Source organism: Lynx canadensis, chromosome A2, assembly GCF_007474595.2.
Source record: "Lynx canadensis isolate LIC74 chromosome A2, mLynCan4.pri.v2, whole genome shotgun sequence".
Lineage (NCBI taxonomy): Eukaryota > Metazoa > Chordata > Mammalia > Carnivora > Felidae > Lynx > Lynx canadensis.
The window spans coordinates 73,350,303-73,371,336 of NC_044304.2; the positions used below are offsets into that span (position 1 = coordinate 73,350,303).

The 21,034-nt window shown below is 37.6% G+C and overlaps 2 protein-coding genes across 3 annotated transcripts in view; one reads left to right on the top strand and one right to left on the bottom strand.

The window, feature by feature from the left end:
- The window catches only part of SUGCT (succinyl-CoA:glutarate-CoA transferase), a 765,867-nt gene extending 763,973 nt beyond the window's left edge, over window positions 1-1,894 (bottom strand). For both annotated transcript variants that reach the window (XM_030307713.1, XM_032592372.1), the window contains exon 1: window positions 1,781-1,894. In XM_030307713.1, coding sequence (XP_030163573.1) covers window positions 1,781-1,880 — 100 coding nt within the window. In that variant the 5' untranslated portion in view covers window positions 1,881-1,894. The remainder of the gene's footprint in view (window positions 1-1,780) is intronic.
- A 109-nt stretch (window positions 1,895-2,003) lies between these two features.
- LOC115508728 (M-phase specific PLK1 interacting protein) lies at window positions 2,004-4,432 on the top strand. Its single transcript, XM_030307714.1, has 2 exons — window positions 2,004-2,710; window positions 3,776-4,432. Exons 1-2 carry the CDS (start codon window positions 2,246-2,248, stop codon window positions 3,974-3,976), a joined length of 666 nt encoding a protein of 221 aa, XP_030163574.1. The 5' UTR covers window positions 2,004-2,245; the 3' UTR covers window positions 3,977-4,432.
- Window positions 4,433-21,034: the final 16,602 nt, after the last annotated feature.

Genomic DNA, 21,034 nt, shown 5'->3' on the forward strand with positions numbered 1-21,034 from the left:
AGAACTCTCCCACAATCCTCATATGTATCTGCAAACCTGGTGAAGGGTACATTGTCATGTGTAATCTACCTGTCAAACATTCTGCACTGTATTTCTTTCCTTTACTCATTTATTTTTTTTAACATTTATTTATTTATTTATTTTGAAAGAAAAAAGAGAGAGCGGGCTTGCATGTATGCATGAGGGAGATGGGCAGAAAGGAGAGAGAATCCCACGCAGGCTCAGTGCTATTAGCACAGAGCCTGACACAGGTCAGGCTCCCACGAACTGTGAGATCATGACCTGAGCCAAAACCAAGGGTCAGATGCTTAACTGAATGAGCCACCCAGGCACTCCTCCCACCCCATTTCTAATGCAAATGCATACGTGTAGAAGATAGCAAGACACCGCTACAGGGAAGATCATTCTAAAAGTGTAAGCCAAGTAAAAAGACAACATACGGTATTTTAATCAATTCTGCAAATCATTTGCCAGTAATAAAAAAAAATTAATAAAGGTAATTTTGGCCTCCAACACCCTCATTTTTCTGCTCCCTCTCCCCAAAAAGTAGATTGGTTAATTACATGACAGGTATCACTGATGATGTCATGACCGACCCAATCGTTTATTCAATAAATACCTGACTGCTCAATTACCAGGCATTAAGCTAAGCACCACAGACAAGGCACAAAAGCTAAATTTTGGGCCAAGATAGAAATACACAATAAAGTAGATAATCTGGGTCCTCACGCCTTCATTGCGTCACAAGGCCGTGATGGCATTATCCTGCCCTGATCGATTCTACAACTTGGGTCTAAAGGACAAATTTGGTGAACAGAACTTGCTCAGAATAAATAACAAAAAACAAAAACAACCATTTGTGTCTCCACTTCTCAAGAGGGATGGAAGCTGAGAAGACAGCACGCTCTTCAGCTAGCCATGTCACCGAGCAGTGACAGAGAGGCAGTGAGGAGTGACAGCTGCAAGGTGTACAGCCTGGAAAGCAGAGGTCCCCGCTACCCGTTAGGCTGTGATTTAATGAGTCCTAAAGTTCCTTAAGATTCTGTTTCCTGCGAGCTGATTTCAAGAGTCATGGTGGACTATCATTCCCAAATTCTGAGGGAGTAAAGAAAGTTCTTTAAAACGGTAGTCAATTTAAACTACATTTTCTAAATAAAAATCTGGGACAGGTGTCTGGTACAAAAGCGTGTTTTATTATACAGTAGGTGTCGTTCCTGAATTAGCACATTCGTCTTTATAACCAACAGTTCGTGAAACAGTCAAGATTTTAAAAGCTTCGGTCAAAGTTTGCTCTCTGAAAATCAGCATCTGCCTCGGAGCCGCCTCCCTAACCCGCTTCCATTTAACAAGAACAAGGAAGGGGCTGAAGTCCGTTATGAGTTACCACAGGCTCTCCCCCCAAGTTATGCAGAGATGTATTCTGAAATCCTTTCTGAAATGCGGCTGGGTGTACCTTTTTAAAGTTACTTAAACTCGGGGGACACAGGGAAGGGGTAAGGGGCAGAGGCGAGGCGTCCGCCCAGTACGATCGCGCAGGGGCGAACTCTCGGGCCCTCGACCGGGAAGCCGGGCAGGTGACCCCGGGGCGGCTGGGGGCGCGGGGCCAAGTCGGCCGCGGGGCCAACAAGCGAGGGCCCCGGGAGGCGGGAGAGGCCAAAGGGCGGGCTGCGGGGACAGGAGACACTTCAGGAAAGCGCGGGCGCTCTCTCCATGGCGCCGCCCGAAGGGGAGACAGGGGCTGGGTTCCCCTTCGCCGCCCGGACCGCGTCTCGGAGGGTACCTGACTGCGGGCGGCCGGTCCACAGCCCCCTCCCGCCGCCCGGGCCGAAGAGAAGGTGGGTTCTCCGCAGAGCCGCAACCCTCGCCAGCGTCGCCAGCATCGCGCGCCTCTCGGTTAGCCTAGAACCCTGAGTGAGGAAAGAGCACAGCGCGCGCGCCGTTTGCCGCCACTGGGGGCGCCCGCGAGCACACCAGGCCCCGCCCCCAACTGGGCAGCCCCCACTGGGCGGAGCTCCGTCGAAGTGCTCTGGATCCCTTGTCACTGCGTTCGGGAGTTGTCTAGTTAGTCGGTCCCGACCGCACACCGCAGAAGACGACAAAGCTCTTTGCTGGAGCCGAGGGTTCGGCCTTTCTTTTGTTTTTTTAATTTATCCTTCCTTTACTTCAATCCGCTCAATCTCCACCCAATTCAGTAATCCACGTACTGGCCTGTGCCTAGCGGAACACTTGTGACGCCGGAACCAATATGCTGTACTGCGCTGAAAGGCAGAGGACTGTTTTGCCGAAGGACCACCGAGTCTCTGAGAAGGGTTGGTCGGGACAGTTCCGGCGGGAGAACGCGGCAGTGAGGTCTTCGTCTTCATCTTCTGATATGCACCGACAGAATTTTCGACCCCCGACTCCTCCCTACCCCGGCGCGGGTGTAGGAGGTTGGGGTAGCGGGAGCAGCTTCCGGGGTACCCCGGGCGGAGGCGGACCGCGGCCGCCCTCCCCTCGGGACGGGTACGGGAGTCCGCACCACACGCCGCCGTACGGGCCCCGGTCTAGGCCCTACGGGAGCAGCCACTCTCCGCGACACGGCGGCAGCTTCCCGGGGGGCCGATTCGGGTCTCCGTCCCCTGGCGGCTACCCTGGCTCCTACTCCAAGTCCCCCGCGGGGTCCCAGCAGCAATTCGGCTACTCCCCAGGGCAGCAGCAGACCCACCCCCAGGTAATAATAGCCAGCGTTTGCCGAGCTCTTACTGTATGGCAGGCATGGTGCTAATAATCCCTTTACATGGATTATTTTGTTTAATCCTCTATGAGGTGAGATACTATTGTTGGCCCTGTTTTGCAGATGAGTAAACTGAGGCTGAGAGAAGTTAAGTAACTTTCTTTAGATTATCTTAAGTAATAGAGCTGTACTTTGTGTTTCTAGAGCCCTCCTGCTTTGAACTAGTACACTGCCATTCATACACAGATTTCCCTAATTCCCTCCCCTTTGCCAGGGACCTTGCCAGTTCGTGTGTGTAAATTATTCTCCGGGGGGGGGGGGGGGGGGGGGGGGGCGAATGACTCACCAGCATAGAGTTCCTCTGAGTTACTGGGTTTTAGCCTGGTGCCATTTTCTTACTACCGGTACCTTTTTTAGGCGAGGGCGGCGGGAGGGGGTTAGGAGCTTCAAACGACACTGTCTCCTGCTCCAAGCCTTCTTAAAGGAAAATCGGTGATATTGGAAGTTTCCCATTCTCAGTAAGTGAATTCAGGAAGGCCCAGGGGGTATTTCTGATGTGTCTAGGGTTTCTGTCGTTTAAAACTTAACATGGTTTTCTAATTTTCCTTATACTAAACCAACCTCACCCCCTTAGAGTCTGGTGCTTTATAAAGAGATAAAATTTCGTAGGATGTAAAGGTTCTAGAAATTTTGAAGGTGTAGGGTTAAAAAAAAAAGTTTTAATTTCAGAAAAAGATGAAAATTTTGAGGAAAAATTGAAATATAATTAATTTCTTATTTCATCACCAACTGATAGTTCTACAGAGTTACTACACTAGAAATCTAGAAGTATTTGAAGGTGACAGTTGGCATGGACTTACTAATACACAAGTATATCAAACTGGCTTAAATACTTTTAGGAACAAAAACACTAGATTAAAGGAAGAACCGACTTTGCAGTTGAACATGTTTGGGTTCAAAACACAATTTTTAACTAGCAATGTGATCCCCACTAGCTTTAAAAAAAAAAGTGCCAATTATCTCTACTAAACATTTTTTTAACTGATGATTTTTTTTCTAAAGGGTTCTCCAAGGACATCTACACCATTTGGATCAGGGCGTGGTAGAGAAAAAAGAATGTCTAATGAGTTGGAAAGTTATTTCAAGCCTTCAATGCTTGAAGACCCTTGGGCTGGCCTAGAACCAGTATCTGTAGTGGATATTAACCAACAGTACAGCAATACTCAAACATTCACAGGCAAAAAAGGAAGATACTTTTGTTAACATTTCTGAAATTCACCGGGAAGCTTCTTGTGACAGGAACATCTTGGACAAAACTTTTACTTGTGTAATTAAGTTGAACCCTAAGATGGTGACTTTGAATAATTAGTTGGGTCTTCTTGGTATTTTTCATCATATCAAGTATTGTTGATAATAGAGAAAACATCCAGTAGAATAATTTGCAATATTTAGCTCTTTGGAAGTGCCTACCACATTTTAGAAGATTTACAGTTTCCAGATATTTAACGTTCATGGTTATATAATGGACATTTGTCTTTTCAATGGTTTTTCCAATGTTTTAAAATAAAACATTTTGTCTTTCTAGATATATTGTGGTTTTGTCATATGCTAAAGAAGTGGAATTATCAAAATAATGCCTGTAATCACTTGCTTAGAATTCATAGATAAATATTTTGCATACTACTTTTGAAAATGAAATAAACCATCCTTTGAGCTGTAGATAGTTCTATATTTGTTCATAGGGAAAAAGGGTGAAGGAAGAGAACAGAAAAGAATTCTATTCATATTTATTACAACCATTGTTTGTGCATAGTTATGTAATCCTTTTGTAAAAATGCATTGAAACTTTATTGAAAGTCACAGAAACCCACTTACACTTAAGTAAAAGAGGGTATTTATTCTTTTTATACTCATTTAACTAGAAAGGGCAATGATAGACCTATTTCTTGTGTAGCTAGATTAAAGTGTTCTGTATCTGAATTTCTGAACATCTCTCAATATTACGGGGTCATCTTCTCTTGAGCCAAGGAAGATGGATACCAGCAGTCTGAAATCACTTCCATTGTGAAGAGAACATTTCCTAATACCGTCCATCCCAAGAAAGACAAATTTGTCATGCCTGATTCATGATTCTATAGTCCTGAACCAATAATTATGCCCAAGGCAGTGAGGCCTTGAACTATTGACCTCCCCTATAACGAGACAGGGTCCCATAATCTTCAGCCCTGCTAGGCCTGCCTGGATTAGAATAGTGGTTTTCCAAAGGAAGGGATGCTACGTGTATATACCTGTATTTCTCCCGCAAATATTTAAATAAAGCTAAGTTTTCTAACATTCAGGCTTTTTAAATGTTTTGAGATCACAACACGATGAAGGTAGAGCTAGTTAAAATTCTTTTTAAACATCCCCAAAAAAGAAACATCTAAAAATGAAAAGGTCACACACCTATTTGAGCCATACTCTGTTCTGTTAGGTCTTTCGCAGAGGCAAAGAAGAAAATGAGAAGGGAGGGAGTTTAGCTTCACAACAGCCAGGACTGTTTGTACCATCTACTAGCTGATTCAGTTATTTAACTTCTCTATGCCTCAATTTTTTCATATGTAAAATGAAAATAGTACCCATGTCATAGAGGTATTGTGTTTGAGGATTCAATGGGTTTATATGTGTGCAACTCTTAGGCCAGAGCCTGGCACATAGTAAGCACTCAATAAATGGTAGCTATTACTTTCTCATTCACCCCTATAGAGCCTCAGCTCCTAGAATGATGTCTGGGAAATAGTAGGTGCTTAATAAATATTTGGTGAATGAATGTAGACCTTCTGATTATAACTACTATATTGCTCTGCCTTGTCTCCTCTATATAAAAGGGATAGTAAATTAGTAATTTTCCCCAATATTTTAAAGGAAATGTCTTTATTCTTTAACACATTGTCTTTCCAGATTATTTGAGGTCATGATGTGTGATGGAAATTAGAGCAAGTAGAATACTTACAAATCTTTTAATGAACTTTATAGGTAAGATATACTATCTTCAGGAAATGACATTTGGAAATAATTATTAAACCACCTCTTAGAGATCACTGGGTTATTGGCAAAGATGAAAAAGGAAGTCAGGAAGAATTTTGTGCCAATGTATTCATATCATATTTGGAAGATACACAAATTGTAATGGTTCCAATGGTTTATGCGCATTTTATTTCACTATAAGTGTAATGTTAAAAACTAAATGTAAAATTTCTTTCTTGCCAAGTCCCCAACATCTACTTCCAGGGGTCTGACCTTTTCTGACTTTTCTTAAGAAAAACTTTTTTTTGTCCTCAGGAAGGGTACATTGCTATTTCGCTCTAGTTAGTAGTGTCTTCAGATATCCAAGTTCTTGCAACATTGATAATTTGGTTTGTTGCTATTATTAGCCTATCTTTGTTTAGCTGAATGAAAGGAACTGATCATTCTTTAAAATGAAAAATAATTGTTTTCTAGCATTTCAAAATACACATTTTTGCCTCTGTAGAAATGCTATATAAGTTGGAAAAAGTTTTAGTTAAGTATGCATCCTGAATATTCAGATAACTAAAGAACAGAAGTATAATCTGTAGTGGGGTCTTCAAACAAGGGTGTGTGTACTTCTGGGAGTCTTCAGCCTTCCAAGGGAAATGCAGGCATAAAAACCTTTGCAGATCCTCAATTTCCATATATACTCTTTGTTAAAATGATCTGCCTAAAGAACATTTCCATGTTTGGTGAATTGTGCCAGTTCTCCTTTTTATCTTCTGCCTTTTCATAATAACCCTTCTCCCACTTTACGTAAGAAAACTATGGCAGCTTGTGTTTTCCAAAAACAAGCCCAACAATATTTCAGGTCCCACATACTCTTCCAGAACCTTGCACTACCCCATCAAGATGTGAAGTTACATCCCTTCCCTTGCAACCTGAACAGACCTTTTCTGACTGCTCTATTTAAAATATGGTGGAAGTTAATTTTCATTGTGAGTGAAGTGTGGTCTTAGAAATGGGTTATATTGGGGGCGCCTGGGTGGCGCAGTCGGTTAAGCGTCCGACTTCAGCCAGGTCACGATCTCGCGGTCCGTGAGTTCGAGCCCCGCGTCAGGCTCCGGGCTGATGGCTCAGAGCCTGGAGCCTGTTTCCGATTCTGTGTCTCCCTCTCTCTCTGCCCCTCCCCCGTTCATGCTCTGTCTCTCTCTGTCCCAAAAATAAATAAACATTGAAAAAAAAAAATTTAAAAAAAAAAAAGAAATGGGTTATATTGGCCAATGTGGAGATTTTCAGAATTCAGATGTGTGGTCAAGTAGGAGATAGTATAATGATAGTTCTTATTTAATGACCTTGCCTTTTTTGTTTCCTGATCAAAAATTCATTTTTCCTATGGGTGAATCATGTGAAAGTAAAGCAAAGAGCAAGAACATAACATGAAGGTAAAGGTACCTTATTTTTAGGTAACAAATGATAAGATTATTTGTCTCATCTATCTTAGAATATTCGAAATTGGTACAAAAACATGATGGGTTTTGGTAAATGCTGTCAAGCAAACTATTTTCACCATTCTCAATAATGGTAAAGAGCCTGATAAATAATGTCTCAAACCTGTCTCAGTAGCATAATTAGCATGATTTCAAGGAGGAAGAAATTAAAAGTTCCATGTTTATTTCTGACATACTAATATTAGATTTTCAAATGAATAGATCACATACCAAAGGTAAGTTCATGATTGTATATTTTCCAGAGCATTTTTCAGATTTCATAGGAGAAACTTATTAACCTTTGCCAGTTCATTATTAGATTTTGTAAATCCTTATTAATTTTTTACCTAGCCCAAGTCTCTTCCTTATTTCCTAAGCTTTTTTCATTCTTAATATGTATTTAGGTTTAAATTAACAAAACCATTAACTATTATGGGTTTTATAAATAAAACCCATAATAGTCATTGATATACCTGGCTTACTAGTGATTCAATATAGTTTTCACCTCCTAATTTCCACAACCTAATTTTTCATCTAATCTAAGACGCTATTCTGTGATTCACTGTTACATACCACTTAGTAAAAACACTACCCACTATGATATGCCATCAATTGTAAGATCATCCCAATTTCATAAATGTTAAGATGTGTATCTTAGTTTGATAAAAATACCATAAACAATAATCATAAAAGCAGAACGTATACTTATATTGGTAAATGGAATAAGTATTCCCAAAATGTACACTAGGACATAGTACATTTAACTTTAGAAAATCAACTTTATTTAGTTATGATTAATTCTTTTATATTACATCCTAATTTTGTAAAAACTATAACTTTCAAACATACAGTTTCTAATCTATATAAAATTATCCTCAAGAAATCTGTGCAATTTCAAATTTTGTGGGGGTATTTTTACTCCATTTTATCTTAATTTTAAGCTCCATGAGCAAGATGACTCTGTGAAAGAGTTATAGATAAGTCTTAGTAATAAACATCTTTGGTTAACTTTCCAAAGAATTGAGAAGGAAAATGGCTTGAAAATAAGGTCTTTAGTGAGGGTAGTTTTCAGCTCTTTGCTTTCAGCAAAATTGAAGAAAGCTTAATCAGATTGTCAATTAAAATCATTAAAAATAATTTGATGACAGACTAGTTTATAAGTTTTGGCATATAACTTAAAAGGAATTCAAGAAATGAGTGACATCACTACAACAGAATTCTTTCTATCCCTTTTTACTATATACGTGAATGAATTTTAGCATTTATACATACATATATTTAACATTTATACATTATATATTACATATGTATACATTTTATATATTATACATATTACATTATACATAGAAAATAGTAATAAAATAGATGTCTTATTCTAGCAATTAGCAATATTTATGAAAATAAAATACAGCACTATCCTCATTAAGATACATTTCCAATAAAACTTAATGTTATGTTTTTAATAATTTAAAATTAATATATTTATGTTTTTATCATTTGAATAGTAATAATAATCCAAACAATCTTCAACACTTGGAGGTTTATAGTTATTAGAAATATATTTTTATAATTTCTAAAAATATTTTTTATTTCAGTAAATGTTTTTCATGTATTTTGAGTCAGAGATGTATAATAAAGTACCAGTAAAAGACTATCAAGCAATACACTGTATTCCAATGAGATAAAATTACATGGGAAAGTATAATGGAGATATAATTTAGAAATAAAATAGCATAAAATTTCAATAACTTTTAAGGAGTGATGGTGAATATCAAATTGCTGTGATGTATCAGCTGGATACCTTTGTAATGTAATGGACTTAGCTTAAAATTTCAATATTACAGAAATTACTTTACGATAGAGAATATATGACCAAAAATTTTAAAGGTCTCCAGCAGAGGAGGAAGAAAGTATAGTAAACCATAAATCCAAAAGAAATCAGGGAAGGAAAAAAAAGTAAAAATGACAGTAGTAAGTCCCAATGTATCACAATGAATCTAAGGAAAATAAAAATTTGTTTTAAAGAAACATCAGATTGGATTAGGAGAATGGAATCAATATATTTGCTGGTTTTAAAAAGATACATCTAAAAGGGTTATAAAGGGTGACAAAAAGATTCAAATTCACAATCACAGGGGGATTTCAGCATATCTGTACCAGACATGGACAGACATATCAAGCAGATGTGGAATTTGTAAGGATACAGACAAAACAGAGGTTATGTGTATATATATATGTACATTCTTTCCAACTACACACAGCATATAATAATTTTTATATGTTCTAAATGACAAAGAGTGCAAATTTCAAAGATGTGATTGATATGCAGATCAAGTTCTCTGACAAAATGCTTGATAAATTTAAAAATAAAAAGTACCCTCCATCAAAAAATAAAAGAATAAATCAGTGAAACAGAAGGCAAACTGTAGAGAATGTTAAGAAAGCAAAAGCCTATTCTTTGGATAAATGAAACAAAAATTGATGAAGGTGGGTTGCCGGGGGAGTGCAATGACAGATGAAAAAACCTAAACTATTAACCTTTGGTGTAATATCAGAAACTATGCAAAAAAAAAAAAAAAAAAAAAAAAGACTGTAAGAAAACAATAGCAATGGAAGGAATCACCTAGAAGGATAATGCAATAGTGAAATAAATCATCATTGCATCATCCTTTTTTTTTATTGCATTGTCTGAAGTGCTGCATCATATTTTAAGAAGATATACAAGAAGTCTAGAGACAATCCATGCAACCATTTTTTTAAGCTTTCACCGAGCACAGTTAGCAATTTGTAGTTTTTTATTTTGCATTCATGATGGTAAAGAAAAAGGTATTTCACAAGCCCTCTGGATTCTAACCCTAACTATAAATTTTCAAATGAAAATACCCTAGAAAATTTTTCCGAAATTCAAGAATCAGTGAGTGAGCAATACATTTCTAAGGACAAAGGAAATATGTAATCCATATAATCTGTCATCTAAAAGGACTTCATTACAATACTGTCTCACAAGAACATCTTTTGTGTTCATCAAAATTTACATGATCTAGTTTGTAAGACAAAATTTAAAGGCAGATGCATATTTAAAGGTGATTGAAATGAAATAAATGATGTAAAAGTGAAAAATTGGATTGACCATTTTAATTAGTGTTTACAAATCTACAAGTGAAAATGTTTTGCCATTACGAAGCACAGAAGATAGCCATTCTCTTCAAAAGTGTGACATCAAAGTCTTAGGCTATATTGCATTTTGAAGATGCAAGTGTAAGAAGAACCAGAAGTAATACTAATCCAGAGCTCATTAGAGATTTACTTGAAATCTGGAGTCAAGATTTATAAGTTGAATATGTTCTAGGCTCATGACAGTTAAGGAATGTCTATTATATTCGAAGTACATTACCAGTGTCTCCTATATTAATACCATGAAAACAAAGAAAATAACAAAAATTGGGATTTGCTATGTTTATATTTTTATTCAAATTTCTAATAAAGTGCTTCTAACTATATATTCTCTACATTTTGATAAATAACTTAAAATACATCTAAAAATTAAAAGGATGTGTTGGCCCCAGATAACAAATGATGTTTATTTTTTTCTGGTATACTGAGGATTAAGATGAAGAAATTCTATTACTACTGATAGAAGCTTTGAAAGTCATTCAAACATAGTATGGCCAAAGCATTTGAAAACAGTTAAAATGAGTAATTTTTTAGAAAAGGACATGATCCAAATTGACTCAAAAAGAATAGAAAGCAAGAATAAACCAACAGCCATTATAGATATTGAATTGATAATGATTCTCCCCACAAATGACATCAGACTTAACCAAACCTTCCTGGAACACCTAATCCCTGTATTACAAAAACTTTATCAAAAAAAAAAAAAAAAAAAAAAAAAAACAGAAGAAAAGAAAGTATCCAACACAGGCTACAACCTTGGTATTAACTTGATCTCAAACCTGGCCAAGGACCTATTAATGGAAATTGTACAATATTTAACTTATGAACATAGTGGTCAAAAATCTTGAGCAAGCTACCACACTAAAGTAATTACAAAACAAGTAAAGTGGGGTGCCTGAGTGGCTCAGCCTGTAAAGCATCCAACTCTTGGTTTCAGCTCAGGTCATGATCTCAGCTTCGTGGGTTTGAGCCCTGCATCCCACTCTGTGCTGGTAGTGCAGAGCCTGCTTGGGATTCTCTCTCTCCCTCTCTGCCCCTCCCCTGCTCCCTCTGTCTCTCTAAATAAACTTCAAAAATATTTTAAATAAATAAAAATATTTGTGCATGAATTTATGTTTATTTAAAGTTATGATAGGTCAGTTCACTCACAAATTGTGTATAATAACCTGACCATGAACTCAGCATAAAAATATTTTTAAATCTTACTGAATAAAGTATCTGGAAGCCTCCTTGCAAAAATTATTTTTGCAAATAAATTAAGAGAATTAAAAGATGAGCTATTTTCTTCTGCAATATATAACCTAGAAAAATACTTGCTGTTGTATTTTTGCAGAGATATAGTTAAGAATGTTCTTTGCAGTGATGTTTGTAAGATCAAAAGATTGGCAATAATCTAAATGACCATTGATAGGAAAAAGGTTAAGTTGTAAATTTGCAAAATGTAATAGAATTCAGCAAATTAAGCTACAGACACAAATAATTTTATGTAAAAATAATTTTATGTAAAGAAGAGCAAAAAAAAAAAGCCATGTGATATTCTTTACATGAAAATTTAAGTCTGCCAAATAATAAAGTGTATAAAAATATGAACAAAAGTAAGAAATCCTATTCATGATAGTAATTATTTTGGGGTAGGGAGATAGAAGCTTCAAATGGATTTGGGTGGATGGGTAGATGGGTGTATATTACAAGCTATCAAAAGTTGGAAAATATTAAAATTTATTAAGGCTGGCTATGAGGTATACGTTTTTTTTTTTCTCATTTCTTCAGAATATTTCATAATAAAAAATTTACTCTGATCTCTTATTCTAAAATGCCAGAATCACCCGTATACAAAGAAAGAGATTACAAGATAGAATACTCACAATATCTCATGAACATAGATGCAAAAATCATCAGCAAAATATTAGCAAATTGAATCCAACAATGTATCAAAAGAGTTACATACCATGAACAAGTGGGATTCCACGTATCCAAGTCTGATTCAATATTCAAAAATCAATGTAATTCAGGGTGCCTGGGTGACTCAGTTGAACGTCCAACTTTGTCTCAGGTCATGATCTTCCACAGTTCGTAAGTTCCAGCCCCACATCAGGCTCTGTGCTGACAGCTCAGAACCTGGAGCCTGCTTTAGATTCTGTGTCTCCTCTCTGCCCCTCCCCCACTTGTGCTCTGTCTCTCAAAAAATAAATAAGTGTAAAAAAATTTTTTTAATTAAAAAAATCAATGTAATTCATATTAACAGGCTAAAGAAGAAAAATCATATGATCTTATCAATATAGGCAGAAAAAGTATTTGACAAAGTCCAGCACCCATTAATGATTAAAACTTTCAACAAACTAGAACAGAAAGGAAGTTTCTCAAACTTGAGAAAGAATATTTACCAAAACCTACAGCTAATATCATACTAAATGGTGAGAAAAATAAGCTCCAACCAAGATCAGAAACAAGGCCAGCATGTCCCCTCTTACCATGGCTTTTCAACACTGAACTGGAAGTTTCAAAAAAAAAATTAAAGGTGTACAAATTGAGAAGAAAGAAATTAAAACCTATTCACAAATGACACTATTGTCTATGTAGAAAAGCACAAAGAATCCAAAAAAAAAACAAAAAACAAAAAAAAACAAGACAAAACATCCTGGAATAAGCAATTACAAAAAGGTTGCAGTATACAAAGTTAATAACTTTCTTGTATACCAGAAAGATTAGAATTTGAATTTAAAAATCCAATATAGCTTACATTAGCACCAAAATAATAGTAATAATAATAATAATAAATACTGAGGTATAAATCTAACAAAATATATGTAAGATCTCTATGAGGAAAACTACAAAACTGGTGAAAAATACAAAAATTTGAAATAAATAGAGATACTCCATATACACAGATAAAAAGACTCAATATTGTCAAGATATCAGTTCTTCCCTATTTGATTTATAGATTCAATGCAATCCCAATCAAAATGCCAGGAAGTTAAATATTGACAAAATGATTCTAAAGTTTAATTGTAAAGGACTGTAAAATTTAATTGTAAAGGCAAAATAGCCAACACAATATTAAAGAAGAACATAGTTGGAAGATTGACACTATCAGACCCCAAGACTTCCTATTAAGCTACAATAACCAAGACCATGTGGTACTGGTGAAAGAATAGACAGCCTGGTCAATAGAGCAGAATACAGACACCAGAAATAGACCAACACAAATATAGTCAACATCTTTGATGAAGGATCAAAGGCAATTCAGTGGAGAAAGGACCGTCTTTCAACAAATGGTGTTAGAACAACTGGACACAGACCTTACACCTTTCAAAAAATAATAATGAATCATAGACCTAAATAGAAAACACAAACCTATAAAAGAAGGTAACTTACAAGAAAATCTAGGTTACCTTGGCTGTGGTGATGACTTTTTAGATACAGCACTAAATGCATGATCCATAAAAGAAAAAGTAAGTTAAACTTCATTAAAACTGAAAATTTCTGCTCTGCAAAAGACAATGTTCAGAAAATGAAGAAACAAGCCATGGATGGGTAGAAAATACATGCAGAACAATGAGATACCAGTTGTAATGGGTAATCCAGTGGATAAAATCCAAAACACTGAAAACACTAAATGTTTACAAGGATGTAATGCAACAGGAACCCTCATGCATTGCTAGTGAGAATGCAAAATGATGCAGCCACTTTGGAAGACAGTTTGGCATTTTCCTAAAAAACTAATTGAACTCCTTCCAAATGATCCAGTAATCATATTCCTTGGTATTTACCCAAAAGAGTTGAAAACTTATGTCCACACAAAAACTGCACATTTGTATTTATAACAGCTTTATTCATAATTGCCAAAACTTGGAAGCAACCACATGTCCTTCAATAGGTAACAAACTGTGGTACATCCATTCAGTTGAGTTATCCAGCAATAAAAAGAAATCACTTATCAAGTCACGAAAAGTCACGGAGAAAACTTAAGAGCTAAGTGAAAGAAGTCAATCTGAAAAGCCTACACATGCTATCATTGCACCGATGTGACATTCTGGAAAAGGCAAAACGATGGAGACAGTTAAAAAGACCAGTTGTTGCAGAAGCTTGGAGGGATTGGTGGGTGGAGGGAAGAATGAATAGGTGAAGCACAGGGGATTTCTAGAGCAGTGAAACTATTCTCTATGGCACTGTTAATGGTGGATACATGTCATTATACAATGACCCACACCCATAGAATGTACAGCACAAAAAGTGAACTCTAATCTGTGACTTTATATGTTAAATAATGTATTAATAATGGCTCATCAGTTACAATAAAGGCACCACACTAATGCAAGATGTTAATAGCAGGGGAAATGGGGGTAAAAGGAGGATGAGAGGGTATATGGGAACTTTCTGTGTTTTCTGCTCATTCTTCTGTAAACCTAAACTGAGAAAAATAAAGTCTATTAATTAAAAAAAATTTTTTTACTTTGACTTCAGTGTGGAAAACAGAATAGACAATAGATTCCCAAAGACCATTTAGTAAACCACTAAGATAGGGCCACAGATGGTCATGCATTGCATTGAAATAGTGACAATAGAGCTGGAAATGGATGGATTCCAGGATAAAGCAAGTTTAAAGTATTAGTCCTACAGCTCCATTTTTTTCTTTTAAGTTTATTTATTTTGAGAGAGAGAGCACATGCTAGTGAGCGGGGGAGGGGCAGAGAGAGGGAGACAGAGAATGCCAAGCAGGCTCCATGCTGTCAGCACAGAGCCCAACTGGGGGCTCGATCCCACAAATGGTGAGATCATGACCTGAGCTGAGATCTAGAGTCGTATGCTTAACCGACTGAGCCACCCTGGGGTCCCCCTACAGCTTATCTCTGTATGAGAGAAAATATAATCCCTTCTTTGTTTTTCTCACAGTCCTATTACCTTATATGTAATCTATGTTAAATGTTTGCAAATGCCTAGAATTGAATTGTTGCTGTAGCACCTTAATTCTGTATACCTTTAAATATACATTTGCAGAAATCATTCAACACAAATTAAATTTTAAAAACATGTATATAGTAAATAATTTGGCCTTCAACTTTCGTTCATCTTCCCTTGTTAGAAAGATGTTTCGTTTTTTTTAATGCTCCAACCCTTTTGCACCTAATCTCTAAATATAAATCTGTTTTTGTCCGTTAGACACACTTGCCCAAGATTCGGTAAGTAGAAGTTAGTCCATCTTCAGGGTGGCTTCTGGCTGTTGCCACTGGTTAGGAAGATTGTAGTTTTCCTGAGAAGATTCCAAGGTTCATTTGCCAACTTTGTAGGTGTCTCCGGCTTCTTGACCTAGTTCCCTAGTGCCTGGATGCAGTTGTCTTCCTATTATCTAGATGCAGTTGCTGGCAGTGGTATCCCCAGTTTTAGTGTGGCTTCAGTGCAGTAAGTTCCCTACTGGACAACTTCTATGTTTTCAGAGAGCATTCCAACGGCCCAACTTAAATCCTGCTCCTTCAGGCATGCCACTGGTGTTAAAAGAACCTTCCCACTTAATAAATATAGTGAATTTTGTTTCATGCCTTGGATTAGTTAGATGTAACACAATCCATAGAGATTTTAAAAGCAAAGATTTGCTGGGGCACCTGGGTGGCTCAGTCGGTTAAACGTCCAACTTCAGCTCAGGTCATGATCTCATAGTTCGTGAGTTCAAGTTCCTCATTGGGCTCTGTGCTGACACCCCAGAGCCTGGAGCCTGCTTCGGATTCTGTCTCCCTCTCTGTCCTTCCCCCACTTGCCCTCTGTCTCTTTCTCTGTTTCAAATATAAATAAGCATTAAAAAAAAAAAAAAAAAAAGGAAAGATTTGTGTCATCTGGAAATCCTTGTTAAGTTTGTTTTTGTAACAGGGAATGAGGAATGGAAGAGAACAGATAGATGCCCTTGAGGATGAGATTGTTAATGTACAGACCAACTTTCATTACCTCAGCTTACAGCTTCAATGAATGTCTGGGCCACATAGATTATCCAAACCCTGCGAGTTCACTAAGTTTTTCATAGTTAAGATTCATTAAAGAAACGCCAAAACCCAATGCCTATGAGGCTAGGGTAAAAAGAGTCAAAACTGTCAAAATTTTATTTTTCTTTAGGTGAGCATATCATCTGGGATAAGTATATTTGGTGGGGTTTTATGACTCTAACATTCAAATTTCTTCCTCTCCTTTATTCTCTAGTTAGGGTAAGCTTACACCATAAGAAAGTATCAGCATGTTTTCTATTTGTTTTGTTCTGATTTTATGAAATGACCCTTAAACATATTAGATCTGTAATTTGATGCTGCAAAAGCAACATTTACCTTTCCCTTTGGTCTTCTAGATTGTTATTAATCCTTTGGAAGTCAGAATCCTTAATACTTCTTGTAGAACAGTGAGCTCTATGTTACTGAAGAATCTTCAACATTCGGCTCCCAGAGAGAGGACTGCAGGGGAGGGGGATGAGCCATTTCTCTTGCCATCGTTTTCCTACCTGCATTTACATGTGACAGAAGCTGAGAAGTTAATCTGTTTGTAAATTGGTACGAAATGCCCAAAGCAGAAGTGCAATGATGCCAGATTTTCCATTTTTCAAATGACTCCTAGAAATCTGGACTTTTTTACACAAATCCTCCCAGTTTCACATTAATTCTTTAAGTGTTTAAACACTGTAAACCAAAGAAAACCACCTATAAACTGAATCCCTACCTTGGGTCATCAGTTTATAACCTTTGTTCTGAGTGATTCACAGAGAAATGTGCACATGTTGTCCCTTGGTAAATGCTTTTTCGTGTCCTCAATAAATGCAAGGGCCAGGGATAGAGGAGGGGGTACACTTTTTAAGCTAGGATTGGAATCTATTGAGTAACTTTTCCAAATATTCCCCAAATATGTAGGTATAAAGGAATTCGCATTGTTGGTTGATATTCTACATGTTAGGACCAATTTTGTAATTCAACAAAGTTTAATGGATGATTGTGATGATTTTTTTTTTCTTCCACCACAAGAGCCCATAGAACACGTGATGAAATTCCCATTGAAGGACACTATTGTATTATGAATCCTGAATTTAAAACAATGACCTACTTCATCTCAAACTTTGGTACTATGTACTATGCTGTAATCATTTTAAACTCGTAACCCTAGAAAATGAATTGGACCAAAAATCAAAGGTATAGGGAATAGATGTTAACAAAATAAAAGTCTGTACATTGCTAGAGTTTTCTCTCAAAAGCTGCATGTTTTTCATGCCTATCTTTCATGAAATATTCTGTATGCTTGTCATGAGCAAAGTGTTTATCACTTTCAGCTATATGGCATGGATTAAGAAAAAAATCTTAGTGCCTCAGCCTATCACTTGAGCCAATTAAATTATCTGACTAACTGAACAAGGCAAATTAAAATAACTAAGGTCCAGCTGTTTTTACTTTGATTTTCTTTACCGTAGATATCTCACAGGACAGCAGTCTATATTTGCTGCCTCCAATGACAGAAATACCATATGTCCTTAAGAGCAATTCAGAAACGTGTAAAGCAGGCTGTAAAAGTCTTGTAACCCCAATCCAGGTAACAGATTAAATCTTTCCAAAGATTTTAGATGCCCAAATACGTTTTCAAAAGGTATCATACTAGATGAACAGTTTAGCATTAACCCACTCCAGTTAGAAATTTTTGAACTAGTCTGCATCCAAGTTGCAACCTTCAGAAAATCCAACTTAAATTGACCTATTCAGCAAACGAACTTTATTGATCAAGTCCAAGGCTAGCTGTAGAGAGCTGTAGAGAGGAGCTTAGACGATGTTATCAGTTCATGGATTTGCTCTCTGGGTAGTTGTGCTCTTTCCTGTCTTGGTACCATTTTCTAGGGAATGGTCATTTCTGGGAATTGAGTCTCACAGACATTGATTGAGGGACATATCTGAGGATATGATATTAATCAGTAGGGCAAGCCTGGGGCACTTGCCATCCACAGAGGCAGAGGAGAGTCCATGGCTCTCTGAAACATGAACACTGAGAGCAAAGGAATGCATAGTTTCCCAATAGGAAGCAGAATGTTCTTGCCAAAGAGGAAATGAATGCTAAGTAAGAAAAGATATTCCATCTCCCAGCAGTCCAGTTTCCATATATAGGTTTCTTTATACATACACTGTTTTCAGGGGTTGGTTTATATTTTTAATGTTAGACTTACAGAAAGTTGCAAGGATAGTACAGAGAGTTCCTGTATAGCCTTTACACAACTATCCCTGATATTAGCATCTTATATAACCACACTGTACTTGTCAAGAATACTAAGCTGCAGACTATTTGGATTTCATCAGTCTTTCCATTAATGATCTGTTCTAAGATCCAATCCAGAATTCCACATTGCATTTAGCCAACATGTACTTTTTAAAAGTCACACCTGATAAAATGTAACTACCGTATATGACCAAACACATCTTTTTATAGAGACAACTCTGTCTCATTATTCATTCACACTGAAGTTCAAAAAACCTCTAGATATGTATTTCTCTTTTCAGGTTTGCTATGGTACAACTCCTTATGGCAAACTGAGGCTAAATTACATACTTAACCAGTTCCTCCATACTCAAATAGGCAGTGGTGGAAAGGAAACCGGGTATTTACAATTAGAAGGAGGAAGAGGAGGAGATGAAGAAGGATGAGAGAAAGAAGGAAGGATGGAGGGAGGGGAGATGGAAGAAGGAAGGGAGGGAGGGAGGGAGGGAGGGAGGAAGGGAGGAAGGAAGGGTGGAAAGAAGGGAGGGAGGGAGGAAGAAAGGAAGGATGGAAGGAAGGGAGGGAGGGAGGATGGAAGGAAGGGAGGGAGGAAGGATGGAAGGGAGGGAGGAAGGAAGGAAGGATTCCATTAGGATGGGAAGGAAATGAAAATATGTATATGTATGTATTATATATGTATATATATATATATATATATATATATATATGTTATATATATAACATAGCCTAATTGAAAAGCATAGCAGAAAACCCTATGGAGTTTTTTACTGGACAGGAAAGTAAGTTTTTTCATCAGCCATGGTTCTGTCTGAATCTCCTGTGTCTTTGGCATATGGTCATATCTGAAATGAACAGTGAGGTTTTTTCCTTCAAGTGACTGCTGTTCTTCAACCACCTCCCTCTTTTCCTGTGAAGTGTTCTGCCTTTCTTGGGCTGACTGAAACTTTGTTTCATTTTATTGTCTTATTTGATATACTCATATTTCTATTTCCAGGGAAGGGTTTCCTTTTTATCCATAAAATCAGTATTTGTTCCTTGAATATTGAGCTTGTATGGTGTGCCAGTCACATTTCTAGAGACTGGGAGTAGAGAACCATAAAACAAAACAAAACAAAACAAAACAACTGGTTCCCTTGGAGTTTATATGGGGGGAAAAGTCGATAAAGCAGGAGGGAGACACGGGCTGGAGTGAAGTTCTTTTTTTGGCAAGAAGAGATTTTCTGGGAGAGAGTTTATCCACAGTAACAGGAAAGGCATTCATGAAATGGGGGCAGTTAGTGAAAGGTGGAGGTAGCAGCTTTGGGATTTCTTATTTCTGTATCTGTAATAAAGGGGGAAAAAGTGAGGATGGGAGAGTGTGATGGGCAGAATTGTGTCCCCTCAAAATTCATATGTTGAAGTCCTAGCCCCCAGTACCTAAGAATGTAACTGTATTTGCAGATAAGGTCTTTACAGAGGTAATCTAATTAAAATGAGGCTGTCAGTGTGGCCCCTAATCCAGTATGACTGGTGTCCACATAAGAGGAAATTGGGGCACACACAGAGGGGAGACCATGTGAGGACACAGCGAGAAGGCAGCCTTGGGCAGAGAAGTCCTGGAGGTCTGAGGAGAGAGGGGAAGAGTGTGAGATGATCATGATCAGGACGAGAGAATGACGAGGACTAGAGAATTAGGCTGTACTTCATCAAACCTAAAATGCCATTTGAGAGCCACAACAATGTTTTAGGTTCCACAAAAAAGGAAAAGCTCTGCCAATCAAAGTATGACATTTGGTAGTGACGTGTACAAGGCACACCCTCATTCTGGAGATACTAAGTGTGACAGCATGTATGTTCTAGAACCGATGGCATATGGCAGGATAACTGATGGACAGCCAGTGAGCCCACAGTGAGACTGGTGATCATGAAGTAAAGGGAAACTAGATGGCACAGCTCGTTTCTCCACTATGTTCAGCTGCATGGATACAGGCATAGTGTGGATTCAAACAGTGTTTCTGGACTTTGGGTCTAAACAGAGTTTTCATTTTATCAAGTGAGAAAGAAAGGGGATGCCTGAGGCAGTTGAAGGGGTATATAAGGAAGTGAGGGAGAGATGATAATGAAAACAGGTAGCGGAGTCTGAGTACTGGGAGGGTGAGCTACAAACTTAGGAGGGGTTCCAAAGAGCAGTATGAGTAGTGTGCTTGACATTGAGGTTTGTGGAGGGGATGACATTATTGGTGTTGATAAAGTCCCAAGCATGACAAGGGCGTGAGTAGCTGAGATGAGGTGGAGGAAAAGACCATTAGAGAAGTGGGCAAGGTTTGAAGAATCATCCACATGTGAAATCAAGATAGAAATAGGCAAGAATGAGTGAGCCAGGAATTAAAATCTTGAAAGAATGCGTGTGGGGTTGGGTATTGGGGGGGAGGGTGGAAGGAGAAGAATAACTCAGAGGTCAGTAAAT